The sequence below is a fragment of the Hirundo rustica genome, chromosome Z (assembly GCF_015227805.2).
Source record: "Hirundo rustica isolate bHirRus1 chromosome Z, bHirRus1.pri.v3, whole genome shotgun sequence".
NCBI lineage: Eukaryota > Metazoa > Chordata > Aves > Passeriformes > Hirundinidae > Hirundo > Hirundo rustica.
Window position 1 is genome coordinate 61071481 of NC_053488.1, and position 17010 is coordinate 61088490.

The 17010-nt window shown below is 37.6% G+C and overlaps 1 protein-coding gene across 9 annotated transcripts in view; it reads right to left on the reverse strand.

The window, feature by feature from the left end:
- Window positions 1-17010, reverse strand: part of CSNK1G3 (casein kinase 1 gamma 3) — a 77649-nt gene that overhangs the window by 34520 nt on the left and 26119 nt on the right. For all 9 annotated transcript variants that reach the window (XM_040089904.1, XM_040089899.1, XM_040089907.1 and 6 more), the window contains one exon: window positions 7192-7261. In XM_040089904.1, coding sequence (XP_039945838.1) covers window positions 7192-7261 — 70 coding nt within the window. The remainder of the gene's footprint in view (window positions 1-7191; window positions 7262-17010) is intronic.

Genomic DNA, 17010 nt, shown 5'->3' on the forward strand with positions numbered 1-17010 from the left:
ATTCAGAAAAGCCTGTATGTGTCCTTAAGCTAAATGCTAGGAAAAGATTGGCACAAAAGAAGAAAAACTGCCAGCAACATACTTATAAATTTTTGTTGGACTACACCTAAAAAATAAATTGGGTATTATCATCATTGTTTATTCACATAAACAAATACTAGCATATTCACATTATTAATTGAGCAGCTCAACCTTCTTTTAATGGAAGGATATCAGCAGCAAAAACTCAAAACCGAGTCACAGTTTTCCCCAAAAAACTCCCAACACAACCACAGCAGTCATCAGTACACAGATTAAAAGTGCCTATAAACAGATTCCTCTTCAGTCAGAAGATTAAATATTTGATTCCATTTACATGCTCTAACACTACATTCTTAAATTAAGCTTAGAGCTTTGTTTTCTAAGATCATCTGCATGTTTAGTGTTTTTTACATAATAATGATTACCAATCACTTCAAATGACTGCATATTGTTTATTCCCCAGCATAATAATGCCAGTCCAATTAGAACAGAAGTAATAAAGCAGGACAGCATGACTTAAAATTCAAGAAACAGGCGTCAGTTTAAGAGCAAATTCTCAGCTACCTACCTAGAAGTATAGTTCCAAGCAATATTAATGTGAAGTTACTAATAAAACTCACTTTGCATTTATACTGAATGATGGCTAGCAAGATGCATAGAAAGGATATTATGTGAGACAACTCAGACATATCTGTAAGAACGGATAAAATGTTATTTAGATATGTAAACTACAACTACCCTGAACTGACTTACTTGCTAACTCCGTAGTTTACAGCTAGACATTTTGTCTTCCATATACGCTGTCCTTGATCATTAGAAACATAACACCCTTGGTTTAGAAATTAAATAATACTCTAAAATCTGAAGCTCCAGTAAATTACTGCTGCTTTAACTAAATAGTGGGAACATTCAATTAATATAGCCGCACATGTCACATTCGAGTATTCTCGTAAAATTTTCTTTTCAAACTCATTTCAAACCTTCATAACTTTCACAATGTTTATCCTATAATAGCAGCAAGACATCAACCCCAAAATATTTTGAAAAGAATGAGAAGTTATTTTAAATTGTTTCTAGAAGATCCATGAACAAAAATAATCACCTGACAATAATCTAGCTGTAGTGCTTTGTTTCTAGCACTACACTCAGAAGACTTGTTATTGAGACACTTCCTCACAGTATGATAGAATACAAATTTAGTAAAGTATGTTACAGCCTACCAACCAAGAAAGAAATTACAAAATTATTATACTGAATTTTTTGTCTTGGGAAGACTTACAGCCGAACAGATGCTAATACACCATGATGAAATTATGTTGGGCTGCCTTTTATCCCAGAGGCTAAAGTGAAAGGCAAGGTGGCTATCGCCCAGGGGATGAACCAGAGATGGTCTAGCAATCTGAGATCCCACTGCCTTCTCCCAGTGGTTTACAGTGACAGTGAAAGTCACATGTAATTACCTTAAATACAAAAGACAGCTTATCTTTCACTGGCAAAATCTGCTTGACAGACTCCATACCCTAAATGGAATTGTACAAAAAAAATTAATAGCTGTCACTGAACACTCAGATTTCACACACACCAGCTAAAGTTGGCCTGAACTGAAGTTAAATGCAGGAACATGTTTTCTTACCTTAAATATTTTTGTCTTTATCTAGAGGAAAAAACACTAAAGTACTTAACCTCATTCTTGGCCTTCAGCCCATCAAACACATTTCCAACACAAAAAAGAAAACTGTAAGCAGCAATATCTAACCTACTAGCTCACATTAAACCATGTATGAGGTACCTCACAAACAGGGAAGTGTTCTTGCCTTAAGGTACTCTGCCCCCCTCAAAATCAGAAACTCAAACTATCTCAAACTCACTTTGCTACATTCCGAAATCAAAATGTTGTTTATCAGTCTGGCAAATCCTGACATGCTCTAAATGCTAAAATAAATATTCTACTGAGCTTGACTAGAAAATGGTGAGCAGACTCCATTTACTGTAGATTAAGATTTCCGTATCTTCCAAAACCACGTTATGCCCATGCTGAAACCTTCCTGAATCACTAATCCAACAGTAACTTTGTCATTAAAGCTGTCCAAATACTATGATTCCATTGTGTCAAAGGCAGGTTTGCATGATCTCAAAACAGAAAACTGTATTTTTAGACAGCAATACAGAGCACATAACATGAATGTTCATACCAAATCACGATTCAGGTACAGGATGCAATACTCAACACTCATTTCACAATGGCAATGACCTTCTTAAGTATAACACCTTTTTCCACTGTGGACAAATATATCCCATACATTGACTGGTCAATAGCAGTCAGCCTGCAAGAAAAGTGTTTGGGTTCCAGTTTTTTAAGTGGAAGTGTTAACTAGATTCCAGCTAGAAGAACAAATGCATGAAAGTTAAGAAAAATAAACCTGATTTACAATACTGAGTATCTGCCTTGTCTGAAATACTAGTACAATGGTTTCACTAGTAGGATAATCCACTGCTGAACAGATCTGTGACCTGTTTTGAGATCTTTGACCTCGAAAAGGACGCTCAAATGAAAAAAAATATTGCTATAAATTGCTATAAAAAATGTTGCTATAAACAAGAACTGTTCTAAGTAAGTCTGTTCTAGCAGCATCATTACAAAAAGGAGCTCTACTAAGTTACTTAAAGAACTGGAAGCTGCTTACCATTCTTTTCCTCCACTTGTCAGGTAAGTAAAAACAAAAGAGTTCTCATTCACTTGCAAAGGCTCTTAGTCATTATGATAATGACCCATTTATTAAGAGAGATTAGAAAAATCAGACAATGAAAGCTGAAAAGTTTTTGTGCTCTTCAACACATAACACATAATTTCTTTCACTTAGAGACTCCTTTCTGCAAAAGGAAACTGAACCATATTGTAAATATCTGTCAGTTAAATTACAGCATAGTGCATGAAATACACCTACACCTCATCTTCTAATCATGCAAAGAAAGGCAGATAGCATAAAAGATTAATTCAAAAATCAATAAAAAATACAAAACTCTTTTCTAATCATTCCAAAAGCCTTAGAGCAACTTCAGATAAGAATTCAGCAATCATTTTATTTGGAGTACTGCACTTACGATAGTATAGCAGTTTTTCTTGTAAGTCATACTTGCATGTTAAGAAAATACATATTAAACAAAATTTATTAGAAGCAAAGATATTCTAAATTTCATCCACAGATCCCTCATTCAATTGACTAGAAACTTCTGCATACTGACTAATGATCTCAAGCTTCCTGAGGAAAACACCCTCCATTACTAAAAGAAATTTGCATAAAAATATTTATTCATATATAAAACCTACATGAAACCTAAATAATGCTGAGACTAAAATAAGCCACATCTTTAAACTAATTGTAAAAGCTGTGTTTAGTAAGTTTGAGGTCCATTTCCCTAAAAACTAAAAATATTTCATAAAGCCCAAAAGCACTGAAAGTATTTAGTCTTTAAGAAAGAGTCTTCACATTTTTTTCCTGACAAACACCTACATGTCACCACACATTCAGAGGCATTTCAAAGAGCATATTTAAAGTAAAGTTACAGTTAGGCCTTCCTTATGAGTAGATCCTCTCCAAAGGAATAGTTTTGAAACGTTAATTTTTATTCATGCACAACAAAACCACATTTTATTAAATACAAAGCATTAATACTCTCAGTTGCAAAGTTCTGTGCATAAAAACACACATATATCTTACTTCATGCCTATTTTCTCCTTGTTCTCTCAGTGAGCAGAACTATAAAGGAATCCTCTGATCTTTTTTTCAGTCAAGAATGTCTTCCATCTTCATGGCATTTAGGACACAAAACAGCATGACTAAGGGCAGATATTAATAAAATATATATATTAAAAAAAAAAAAAACCAACCCAAAAGGTCATTAGAAAGGCAAGAAAAAGGGACGTTATAAAAATAAATAGATTTAGTGGACAGATACTGTCTGCAGATAAGGAAATACCAAGACAACATACAATTTCAAAATGCTACTCTTTCCATCAAGGATGCCTGCAAGATCAGAGGAATTACAAAACGGCTCTGTTAAAAAGGGTTTGATGGTAAAATAACTCGCTATCACAATAATATTTTCATTACTTGCTTTCAGGATGATATTGCCAGAAAATAACCTAATTTTCTTCTAGAAGTATTCATTCACATGTTAATGCCTCTCCCTCCTCCTCCTGCCACCTCCAAGTTAAGTGGGATTTCACAGGGCCTACAGGAATTTTATCCCTTAAGCTTCAGGTTATTTCACACTAAGCATAAGCCAATTTGTAGCATAAACTGTAGAATTTGTAGTTTCTATCTGTGAAAATCATGGTGTTTTAATAGAAAATAATGCCTCCGCTTCCAAGACTGGGAAGGAGTACTAGGAGTGCAATTCCCTTTTCACCAATTACTTCTAAAACCACAGTTTAATAGTCACTTGCTATTAATACAAAAGTATACATGTAAACATGAGGAGAACAAGGGGATATGCAATTTAGTACAATTAAATGCAAAATACACAGTCCATACAGTTATAAAGCTATCAGCGAAATTACTACAAGTTTGTGTGAATAAACAAAAACTAAGCTAAGGAAAATACTTCTTCATTGTAAGAAAGCCTGCTTATGTGGATTTTTAGAAGCTTAAAAGATGGAAAGCTTCAGACAATTGTAACTCCTAGTATGGTGTATAACTGTGCATCAGATAAACTTTCTATCTTCACAATTACTGTATTTCAAATTTCTTTCAGCAATGGCAGCTATTTTTATATCTCCTGGGACAGACTCCTCTGCAACTTGCATACTGAAGATCACTTCCTTCAATCTATTCTCTCTCTCAAAGTACAACCACTGCTATCTACCTATGCTTGACAGTAAACATGCATGTCACAAAAAATTAGTAAACTGAATTACATGAGATTACATGAAAACAGAAACGACATAATACTGAAACTTTTTTTTTTGGAAAATCATAGGCCACATAACTTCCTCAGCTTGAGGGCCCAAATCCTAAAATTATAGAAAAAGAGACAGCTGCCAGAAGACAAGGAATTGGCAATCTTTTTTAAACTTTTATGTAGATAGGAAGAAGAAAATTACTTTCTTCACAATGAGCCTTTGCCACAAAACCCATTAAAATAAGCCACAAGTGGAGTGTCTGAGAAAGGCTCACAAAGGAGCTTTCAAGGTTCTGTGCTGGGAGAGGCATTCACTTTTGAATAAAAGCAGGTTATTGCAAAAACAAAAGAAGTCTATAAGAAAGTTCTTCATAAATATTGACGCTTAGTAAGTCACCAGCTCTATCTTTGTGTCTTCACCCTAAAGGTCACCATCTTCAGGCAAAGAATCAGAGAGGTGACTCCCTTTCAGCACTTCAACAAGACATCACAGAAAAAGAAAAAAGTTGCTGCAACCAGCAAACAGGGTTAAGAAGATTGAAGGATATCTGAAGGAAAGCAGAGTAACTTCAACTTGACTTCATACACTAAACACAGTTTCCAGTTTTATTCAGTAAATAAAAAGGTAAACATAGTGACACTCACTAAGACATTTTCCCAAGAAATACTCCTATAAGGGTTCCTACCTCTGAGAAGCACTGCCTAATTTCTGCAGTTGGAACTGGAAATTACAGCTTCATTCTTACCTTCACTACACAGCTCCATTGCAATTTTAAATAATTACACCTCTATATACACAGACAGGTAAGGTACCTAACCTGTGGATTGTCATGTCCCATTAGTTAAGCACTTAAGGTCTCAGCTTTCTACTCATCAGCTACTTCACAATGCTTGTGTACGGTATGCTGACAATTTATAACTACTTACAAAACAAGCCTATACACCATACTCCAATGACTTTCTCCAAACAGCAAGCATACAGATTCAAGATTTTGACTACTCCTCTACAACTTTATTTTCCATCTAGGAAGAGAAAATGTTGTGTTTTGTCAAAAGTAAACTCTAAAAACTCCTGGTTGCAAAGCATTCCTAATATAGCAGCAGAAAAAGTCTGTATTAATTGAACGTACTAGAACTTTTGCTTCTCTAGATACAGTCTTCAAAAGAGTACCATGAAATTTTAAAAGCTACCTGAGAAACACTACCGAGTCAGTGCAGCAATGAGCACGTGATCCTGAATTTTAATGAAAAAGGTGAAAATAGTAATTAAAAAGTATTAAAATTCATCATAACACACACACACATTCAAGGTAACAAAATCAAAGTCGTATGGGCAGGTTCATTGTGTATTTCTCTCCTGAGACAACTTTTGATACTAAGTAAGATTTTATTCTAGCTCAAGCGCAACTAAAATCACTGCTACAAATTCCAGGCTGCCTTTGCTAAAAGGGCCCTGAACAGGCATGTAGAAAACCACTGTTAGTAGTCCACTCATAATAGTTAAGTACATGACCTACTCTAGGAATAATTTCAGGGAAAAGACGTCAAAAGATTTCTTTTCCCTAAGTTATAGCTGATTTAGAGAATATCTCTACTCACTTTACTAGGATAAGAAACTTCACATCTTCCTAACCGATTATATGGAGTTTTGTGAAAGGCAAAAAATATGTGAGAAATTTTAGGTATTGCTCACCTATAAAAACAAAAGGTGATAATTGGATCATTCAGGCAACCACCATAAGAGTACTTCTGGGTATGAAAGTACCAAGGGGAGTGAAATGAGAAATTCTAATATTAAACTGCATTTAAACTTTTCCTAGAGATATTTAAGAGGTTTAAAACTAGTAAGCAGCAATGTATACTGTATCAATAAAAGGGAAGTAAAGTAAAACTGAATGTGAAGCTATTTAAATATCACATCAACTTTAATTCAAATATATATGATTAGTAAATGAGCAAATTGGAGATGTACATTATTTTTTCAAAGAGTTGCACTGGGAATAGTCTAAGTATGTCTTACTTAGTTTAAGGTATACCTGTATGCAGACAAATGCTGTGTTAGGTAGGTTTTATTAATTAGTCAGGACTTCATAGATACACTTTAGAGAGTAGAAAAAAAATGTTAGAGTACTGGGATTTATACATTAATCCTCTAACTCCTGGGGCTTTTTTCAGCTTTAAGTAGTTAAGAACACTTTGTTAAATAGATTATAACCAAAAATTTACCCTGGATTACATCACAGTAAAATGCATTACACTGCTTTTTACCTCCAGATCCTAGTTGCTTGTAGAATCTGTATTCCAAATGTAGCTGTGGTGCTCTCGACTTCATTGGCTCCTGATTTGAAAACAAAAACAACATTTCAAACAAAGTCTAAAAATTAATACACTAACCTACTACCAGCCAAACTAGCCCTATTGCTTCTAAGCCACACAGAAAGTATGAATGTTTCTTCAGAAGTAAATGGCAATTAAGAAAAAGAAAACTAAACCTCCCTCAGGTGAGACTAGTGCATATAGGGATATTTACGTCTTGTATTGCTCCACTGGACCAGAGTTCAACATGAAAACCAAATAATGGATGAATAGCTAAAATATGTGTTACTCCAAAGCACATGGATGGTGTGTCCTACATTTCACAGAAAGTCACATCAATGTGCAGCTTTAACAGCTCGAAAAGAACGTCCTAATACTTGATAGAGTATAGAGAAAGCCTTATCCTAGGATCTTAAAAAATACCAAATCCTTCCACCAAATAGTAACATCTTAGCAGAATTAAAGTATCACCATTCCAAACTATAAATCCAAAACAAGCAAAAAAGCCTCAGAATAAGTTTCTAGTTTACACACATTAATGAAATGTAATTTCTGTGTTCAACATGCCAGTGGGTCAGGATCTCATAAAATGAAATGAAGTGACACAAGGAACACACATGCAGCCTAAAAGGAAACCCAAACTTCTTGAGTATCCCCCTTTGTAAAAAAACGGTTCTTTAGCACAAGATTCTTAAAGTAATTTCCTAGGGCATATTTTAGAAGATACGCCTTGTTTCTTGTGATACATAACATGAACTTAAGATTAAGCTCTACTAGAGGAGGTTCAGGTTGGACATTAGGAGGAATTTCTTCACAGAAAGGGTGCTTAGACAATGGATGGCCCAGGGAAGTGGTAGAGTCACCATCCCTGGAGGTGTTTAAGGAAAGACTGGCCACAGCACTGAGTGACATGCTGACATGGTGATCTTCAGTCAGAGGTTGTACTCAATGCTCTCTGAGGTCTGCTCCAGCCTAACTCATTATGTGATCTTCCAAGGCATCAGTGACAATTTAAAAACTAATTCTATTACTATTAGAACTACTGTGTAGTTCTAATACATACAGGAGTACATACTGTTAATACAGTTATCAGTAGTAACTGATACTGCTGAACATCAATTTTCAGGAAAAGCTTGAGTAAAGTGCTCATCTTTTTCCTCATACCATCATCTTCATAAACTACAAGTTTATAAGCCTGTGTTGTTTCTCAGTGTCACACTCAGGGCACGAAAACTATCACTGAAGGTGCAAGAATAAGAAATTTAGTCCTCTTCCTCAACCCATCTCCCTCCAAGACTTAGTTATTTCCAATTGCTGCTGAAGTCCCTGACAGCGCACATTTACGCATTTGATCTTGCCAGGATGCCAAAGGTGGATGCTTAAAAATAAAGAAGGACTAATGTTAACAGTTTGTGAAAAAAAACAAATAGAATTTACTGTATGTTTTTTATGCTCCAGAGCAACCAGCACAAAGGAATTAGATTATTTTCAAAAAAAAGTAAGAAGCAAGAACTTTCTAAAGTAAGTAAGTGTTTATTATTCAAAAACTAATCAATTACTAAGCAAGACTAACTGGGCCACCAAAGGCCTAGCTACAGTCCATAAGAAGGACAAATGAAATTTATGCTAAAGTATTGAAGAGAGCTATTCCTTAAAAATACACTAGTGTAACCATGAGTCAAAGCATGTCAGCACAAATATCAACCTTTAGTACTCAGCTCTCAGAGGCATGACGAAACCCACTGCAAAGAATTGGAAATATTTTAACCTTTTAGGAACAACACAAATTTAGGAATTAGTTTGCTTGTAGTATAAAAGTCTGTTAGTTACAAAATACACCACACTCTACATAATGCCTAATTAAAACTTATGGTTCTGCCAGCTACAAAGAAAATATTTTAGTCCACAAAACTCTGCATGTCTGTTGCTTTTAGTAACACAAGACACTAGCTTATAGGAAGTAATATTTTGTTCAGTCACACAGTTTTGTCTCAATTGATGGTACATTAGCAACTTAATGGTTTTAACATGGTCCCATTAAAAGAATGAAAACCAGGTTATATGTATTAAATTTACAGGAGTAGATTAAAAAACAAATCTAGGTAAAAGAAATAGCCTCAAATTTCTGACACACACACCCTCTTTTTCACAAATGCTGCTTGTCCCAGCCATCAGCAGAAAACAGTCCTGAAAAATCTCCAGAAGGCAATGTTCCTAAACAGTCAAACACTTCTGTTAAACTACTACACAGAGCCAAAGACTGAAGCTAAACCTTGTTCAACAGAGAAACATGTAAACCCTTTTATGCCCTCCAGTAAAAGTGAAAAAAAAAAAGGCAATATGTACTTGTAGTTCATTTATTGAATGACAGCCATTAGGAATTGCCCTGTTTTTGTAAGAAGGCTTAATATCTTCCTGTCATGCTCAACATGCAAAGGGAACAACACATGTTGTTCAACAAAAATTGTAAAAGGGCAAGCACAATAACCTCTTCACATACAATTATTTTCTTTCTGCACATCCCACTCTGCAGTATGCAATAGCTACACATAAATGAGAAAGGACAGAAAAAGATAAATCAAGACGAACGCTAAATGCAATCTTTCACCATAACATATGAGTGAAGAATACGCTATTGTATCTACAAGTCTAAAAAGAAAATTCAGTAATAAAAAATGAAATGGCAAATCAATTCTTTGGTTTAACTAGTGTTTTAGTACGTTTCACCATCTAAAAATAAGCCTGAAAATACATAACTGATCAATCTGGGATCATGTTAATCCCAGAGTGCCTTGAAGCCAACTTCTCCTCTTAACAAAAGAAACTAGTGTATTTTCTTTACTTAAAGAAGCCCAGGTCTTCACTGAAGCATCCTGAAAGATCTGTTCTGGGATCTGCAAAGTTCTGTGTACAATCCTCCCTACACTGCTTTTACATTCACATCTAATTATTTCAAAGCAAATTCTTTTCCCTGCAAAAGACCATTTCTCTCTCTCATGAGGAACATGGAAAAGAACTAATATGCAGCTTATTGAGCCCCAGTTACCTGAGTGATAGAAACAACTGCTCATTAGTTTATCAGAGAGGCTTTTACCCCCCTTTTTTCTTCTGTGGCATGCTTATACATTCAAACAAAACAATAAAGACACCTGAAATGTGAACTCTGATTCAAGTTCATCATGAATTAGTTTTACAATTATTTTTGTCCCAAATATGTGGAATAAAACACTATTCAACTTCCAAGTTACTTCCCATTAAAGGGGCTTTGAAAAAGCAGTTTACTTGAACTGTAATGTTAGATATGTTCAAAAAGTCTAATAACCCAAAGCACAATATAAATATTCAGCTATTACCTACTTTTCATGGGTTTGGTAATTCATCAGAATTATCTCAGTTTATGGTCTCTGTCTGCTTTACACATTTGTAAGAAATAGCAAACAAAACTCATTTTCCAGAAAAAAAATTCTTTAAGAGGTAGGCTCTTCTTACAGGAAAAGACTAGTCTATTAAACAGACTTGCACTAGATTTGGATTTACTGCAGAGGGATTCAGAAAAGGTGTGATTTCAGAATCCCAGAGGGATTCAGAAAAGGTGTGATTCTAGACCATGGTTATTCCTTAAAAACTAAAAAAAGAGAAAAAACATTACAACCTTGAAACAAAGAGCAGCTTTCTTTCCACAGACACCCCCTCACTTATCATTTCAGCAATGCAAATCTTAAGAGTGGACTAGTGAATTGGTGAATTAAAGAGTATAGTTTAAAAGGTAGTGATGACTACTTTGTAACTTCCTATCTTTTACCCAAAGAAAGCAAAACTGATGTATTTCCAGCATTTCTGTGGAGGACTAAGTATAAGCATGTTTTGTCTCAAATATTCTGACTGTTGTGACAGGAGAAGTGTGATTGAAACAAAGACCATTCCACAGAGATGGAGTAGCACTGTTTTAAGCCAGCTTCCTGCTCAGTCCCCTCCCAACTGACTTCCCAGAGAGAGGCTCAAAGAGCTGCCTGTGGACGCGCAAACAAAACAGCATTAAAAGTCTCATTTACATAACAGGCTGCACCAGGTTAACTATAACAGGAAGTGAATGCATTGGGCCCCCTCACTCACTATTTCTGTATCTTTCCCAGCTCTGGACCATCCATGTAGCAGGACCAACTGCAGGAATCTACAGATGTTGAACTTCTTTGATCTCTCTCTCTTTTCCACCTTAATTTCTCTTATCCCTTGCTTTGCCTGGGCAAAGCATGGCTACCATATTTTTCCCCCTACCATACAAAATGAAGGGCTTGTTAGCCAACACCTTTTGAGTCTAGTAGTGGGGATTGCCAGAGTTAAACAATTGTACAATAAAGCACATGAGGTCCCCAGCATGTGGTCTGGTGGCGTTGTTTAGGCTGGTAAGAATTTACAACAAACAGCTTGTAACAATAAATTGGCATCACAGAGAGGATTCTCATGAGGCTGAGAGGGACTGAACAGCTCTTGAGCTATTTTTAGCTGGAATGGGCTCAGATATCTCCATCTCTGAATGGGGTACAGGATGGATCAGGAACAGGGAGGAGCAGGACATGACAGCCCAGGAAATGCTAAGCACGGACCCCATTCCTGTTACGGGAAAGTAAGACCTATACCCATCTTCATATGCGGAGTACTGTGTGTCAAGCTGATGGAAATACAAAAGGATAAAAAGATTAATGACTCCTTACTAAAATGTCTAGATCGATAAAAAAAAAGAGACATTTCTATAAAATTTGGTTGACACTTTACAAAAATCTTCATACAGAGAGAGACAGACTATTTTTCACTAAAATGTTTAGAGAGACAAATTACTACAAAATTTGCTGGCAAAACATTTGAAAGTCTTGGTTGAGTCCTTATAAGAATATCCACAATATTTGGCTGAGATCTGTAAATCACTTACAGAGATGTTTGTACAGAGAGAAAAATGAAAGAGCAAAATTGGAATCTTTGCTGCATATAGAAAGAGATTTTACCCAACTACTACGCCTTGAGCAAGCTATAGAGCAGGAGAAAATATTTAGAGATGTGCTGGGTACCAAGGCTGGGATGAGAAGCTGGACTTGGGAGGACAAGGACTTACACAAGTGCTCAGATAAGGCACTAATATTTGAAATGAAGATGCAAGATTAGGCTGCTAGATTTTTAGAAACAAAGAGTGACTCAGCCAGTACAGCAATCAAAAGTAGTGAGGGATGAGGATGAGGAGAAGGAGAGAACCATAGCAGTGTTGGGCAAGGAGACAAAGGCAGCTGTGGAAGAAGCTGAAGCCAGAGAAGTGGCTATAGGAAAGACTGAAGTGTAGGCAGCAGTTGCTGTAGAGTACAAAGAAGCTGCAGAAGAGGAGGCCATGGGATACTGAGAATCTGAGGTTTTCACACAAGTAAATAATCCTTTTGAGACCTGGTCCCTCATCCAGTGGGCTGCTTATTGGTCAAGCGGTTTAGGTTTCTAGGAAAGGGAGGACAGGCCTCAGGAGACAGAGCTGCTTGTTGCTGAGAGTGATCAGGAAGAGGCTGAAGGCAAAGGGGCTGTTTGCTGTCAAGCATCATCGTATCAGCAGGCTTCAGGCACAGATTCGGGATGTGTATGAGAGGATCTTTCATGAGGAATGGCAGGATGTAGAATCTGGATTCTGGACCACTAGTTAAAACTGAAACTGGAGATGACGGACAGATGCTAAAAAATAGTGCCATATATGGTAACCAATATATCAAAATTGCAGGGTAAGTTAAATGAGGAGAAGAAAGACACTGTATATATTCCCACCTCAAATATGGAGGTTTGGACTAACTCAAGGAGAAGTTTTTAGTCCAGGCACAGGCAAAAGCACACAGTTTTAAAGCAAAAGCACACAGTTTTAAAGCAGTGGTTTAGTTATTTACCCGAGCCCAATTCCACCCAGTGAGACAATGTCAGCCACTTTACTGCTCCAGTGGTACAGGAATGGGCCACAGGAAACAGAATCAATTGTATCTTTCACAAAAGGAAAGACAAAAACCAAATTAAACATAAGCACCACCCTGTGGTGGTGAAGAACTGTTTTATTAGGTTTTTATAAGAAGTTTATGTTATGGTTCATTTCACTGTATCCCCAATTCTGTATCCCTCTTGTGTTGTCTGTATAATAAGGTGTTTTGTGTCAGTCCTCCCACTCCTCACCTCACTTGTAACATCCCCTCTGCCCCAATGCCCCCCCTCTCTGGGGCAGCCTGTCTATCACTTTGAGGGTCCCTCCCAGGTTGCAAAATCTCAGGGAGAGGGCTTCAGGTGATAGGTCCCCTGGGGGGAATTCCTTTAGCTCTGGATTTTAGTGGTCCAAGGCTTGGGGGTGGGCACACCTTGTTACCCCCTGAATCCCCTGATTTGTTGTCTTGTTGTATCCTCCCTGGAACCCCTCCCCTGCTTATAGGGGGTAGGAGGGAGATTCAAACCCTCTCAGCTCGGAGCTCCCTGCTCCTCAGCTCTTCAGCTAATAAACATCTTTTAACCTGCTAAGCTGAGAGCCAGCCTTTTCTCTTCTGCTGCCATTGCTGTCACGACACTATTTGGTCCAGCTGCTGAGAAGCCGACCAGCAGGTAATAGCCTGCGTGCCCATCCGAACTGGAAACATCTGTGGCTGTGTTGACCAGAGCTAGCCAGAGGTAATCTCCTGCCCGGAGCGGGGACAGAACCAGACACACCACCCACAACAATCACTCTTAGCAGATTTTTTCACTGTTGGAGAAGTGACTTAAGAAGCCTTCCAGCAGCTATTTGTGGATAGCTACCAATGCCCATGAAGATCATTGTGTTCATACCAGTGGATAGTACCGTCTTTTCAACCACTGGTTTAGGACAAGGCATTTTTCCTTTTTCTTTTCCTACAAGAACTATGACAAAGCAGTGACTGATGTTAACATCAGGCATTTTGACTGCATGTTGCTGTTGTTTTATAATCTGTACCCAGCACTACTGACCCAAGATGAAGGTAAATGTGTCCTTTTACCTTCAGCCTGTTAAACAAGAACTACTGTAGTAAGGCTTCAACTTAGCTTGGGAGCTAATACAAGAATTTGTAAGAATATGGAGGCCTCACAGCTCAGGGCTTTGCCTTGCCATGCCCTGCTTCACACAGGAAGGAATTAAGATTCTTTCTGTTGCCTGTAAGTTTGTCTGCTGTGATGTCTACTGCTTTTAACATTTGACCTGAAGACTTCCCCTGAAACTGGGTTCATACTTGGTATTAGAACTTTGAATACGCATACTTGTACTTGCTACAATTGTTAACAGGACCAACACCCCATACAGTTTTCAGTGTAGTACCTGACGGCAGGAATTAGCCTGCCACAGAGCCACAAAAAATTATCCTAAATCTTACTGACACTTATATGTTACCCTGGTTTTTCTGAGTTTGTTTATTAGCCTTTTGATTTTCATAAATGGAGTCAGATCTTTTAGTTACTGTACAATATTAAGAGCAGTTTTCTACCTTTCTCACAGATGTAATATAAACAAATCCTTTGTTTTTCATTCTCTGTCCTTTGTCTGCATATTTCTAACCTGAAAACAATTGTAACTGACAATTGATCTGGCCACTGAGGCTGAGGGGTGGAAACCCCAAAAAGCCAATCTTCTGCTAGACCCACAAATGTATAAAAAGTAAAAATAAACAAAGGGGCTCTTCTTCTCTCGGCTCTCTCAGCTGTGAGCTGGGATCGGAAGGACCTCTCGAAAATCTCTTGCCTGTGTGTGACTGCTTTGTGTGTCTCAGTGACACTTATAACTGAAGAATGATGTAATATACAGCCCCTCTGGGGTTGGCATCGAGGAGTTCATATGAAAAATCTTATTCCTAACATTAGAATACCATGCTGGATGGAAATGCAGTGTCTGAATTCCTTCCCTGTGTTCTATCAATGCTCAATTTGACAATCCCTCGGAGATGGATGCACCATTAACATATCCATTATTGAACAAGCATTACGTGGGATGCTCATCCTCACTGAAGGGGAGTGCTCTGTCGCTACGCACAATGCTACAACTTCAGCTAAAGAGGCCTGGGCAAAGATGAAGGAAGCTGCTGACCAGATTGCTGAACAATTCCAAACACTGCAACCAAAGAACCATTGGTTCAATGAATCAAGTCTTGGACAAGAGATTTCTCTTGTTTTTAAATCATGGTGTGGAGAAAGTGTTTGACACAAATGGGGACTGCAATATTGGTGGGATTTCTGGTTTTAACGATGAGCATAGTCCTTATTTGCAATTATGATTAGCTGCATACAGTCTTCTGCTTCCTCCCTCTCTAACCCTCTGTCCAATACACAGAGATTACCACAACTGGAGATGAGCCAAATGCTCAACCAATAGTAAGGAATGTTGGAGCCACTGGGTGGTATGGAGGACCTTGCATAATAAGCATGTTTTGTGTCAAACATTTTGACTGTTCTGGCGGGAAAGCTGTGATTGGAAAAGAGGATCTTGCTGAGGTGGGGCAGCACAGTGCTGAGCTAACCTGCCACACCACCTGGAAACTTGGGCTCACTTCCTCACCCTGCACTCACTCCCTGGAGGGAGGGCTCCAAGGGCTGGCTATGCATCCAAGAACAAAACAGAACAAAAAAACTCATTCACATAAGTGGCTGCACCAGGTTAACTGTGAAAGGAAGCAGATTGGGCTCCCTTGCTCTCTTTTTCCTCTCTTTCTCTTTCACTGTGTCACAATTCCAGCTCTGGACCAGCCACACAGTGAGACCAAGGTAGGATTAAGGACTTATGATATTTTTTTGTTCTCTTCCTTTTCTGCTTTTATTTCTCTTTTCCCTCACTCTGTGTGGGCAAAACATGGCTATCATTTTCTATTCCATACTACGTACTGAAGTTTATTGTGGGAATGAGGAGTTGTGGAAACATTGTGGTTTGTGAGCCCTCACCTTGAACAGCACGCTGAGGGAGCTGAGACTTTTTTAAAGTGTACACTGTAAATATTATAGACTTGCTACCCAGCACTTGTGCAAGTCTTCAAACGTAAGGGCTTGTTAGCCAACACCTTTTAAGCATAAACAGTGGGCTGGTTGCCAGAACAAGGTGATCACACAAAAAAGCAGAAGAGCTCCCTAAAGCATGTCCAGTGTCTTTGCTGAATCTTGATGAGAATTTACAATCAACATCCTGGCCCCTACTGATGGGTCATTACATGCTCAAGCAAAAATTCCTTTAGCTAGTCTGTTGGTAGTGGTTAAGCATCTGCAGAGGAGGTAAGTTTGAGCAGTGGAGAAATACGTCAAAGGGAAACAGAAAAATAATGAAGGAGAAGGAAAAGCTCAATAGTGAATAGGAGGTTTAAGTTAAGTACAGGGTCATGTAATAAAAGTAGTAAATCTAACAATAAGAAGAGGTAAGCAGGAAAGGTAGAGCTTTTACACACCAAGTACCTATTGCTAAAGAACCATCTGATAACAAGAAATCAGTGTGTATCCTAAAAGACCAGCAGAAACACACAAACACCACTACACAGCACTGAACTGGTAAAAGCCCAGTTCTTAAGAGTTTCATTATAGTTCTTAAAAAATTCTATTCTGACCTCTCAAACTGAAGTATGTCCCCAAACAGGACACGCAATAATGAACTAAGATTAAGAGGAAGATTCTGGAACTGTAGCTTTTCTACCAAAATAAATAAGCATTTACATAAAAACATTATACCTTAAAATGTGCATGCTGTATGACCCCCAGATCTCACACAGAAAAATTGTTTAAGTCACT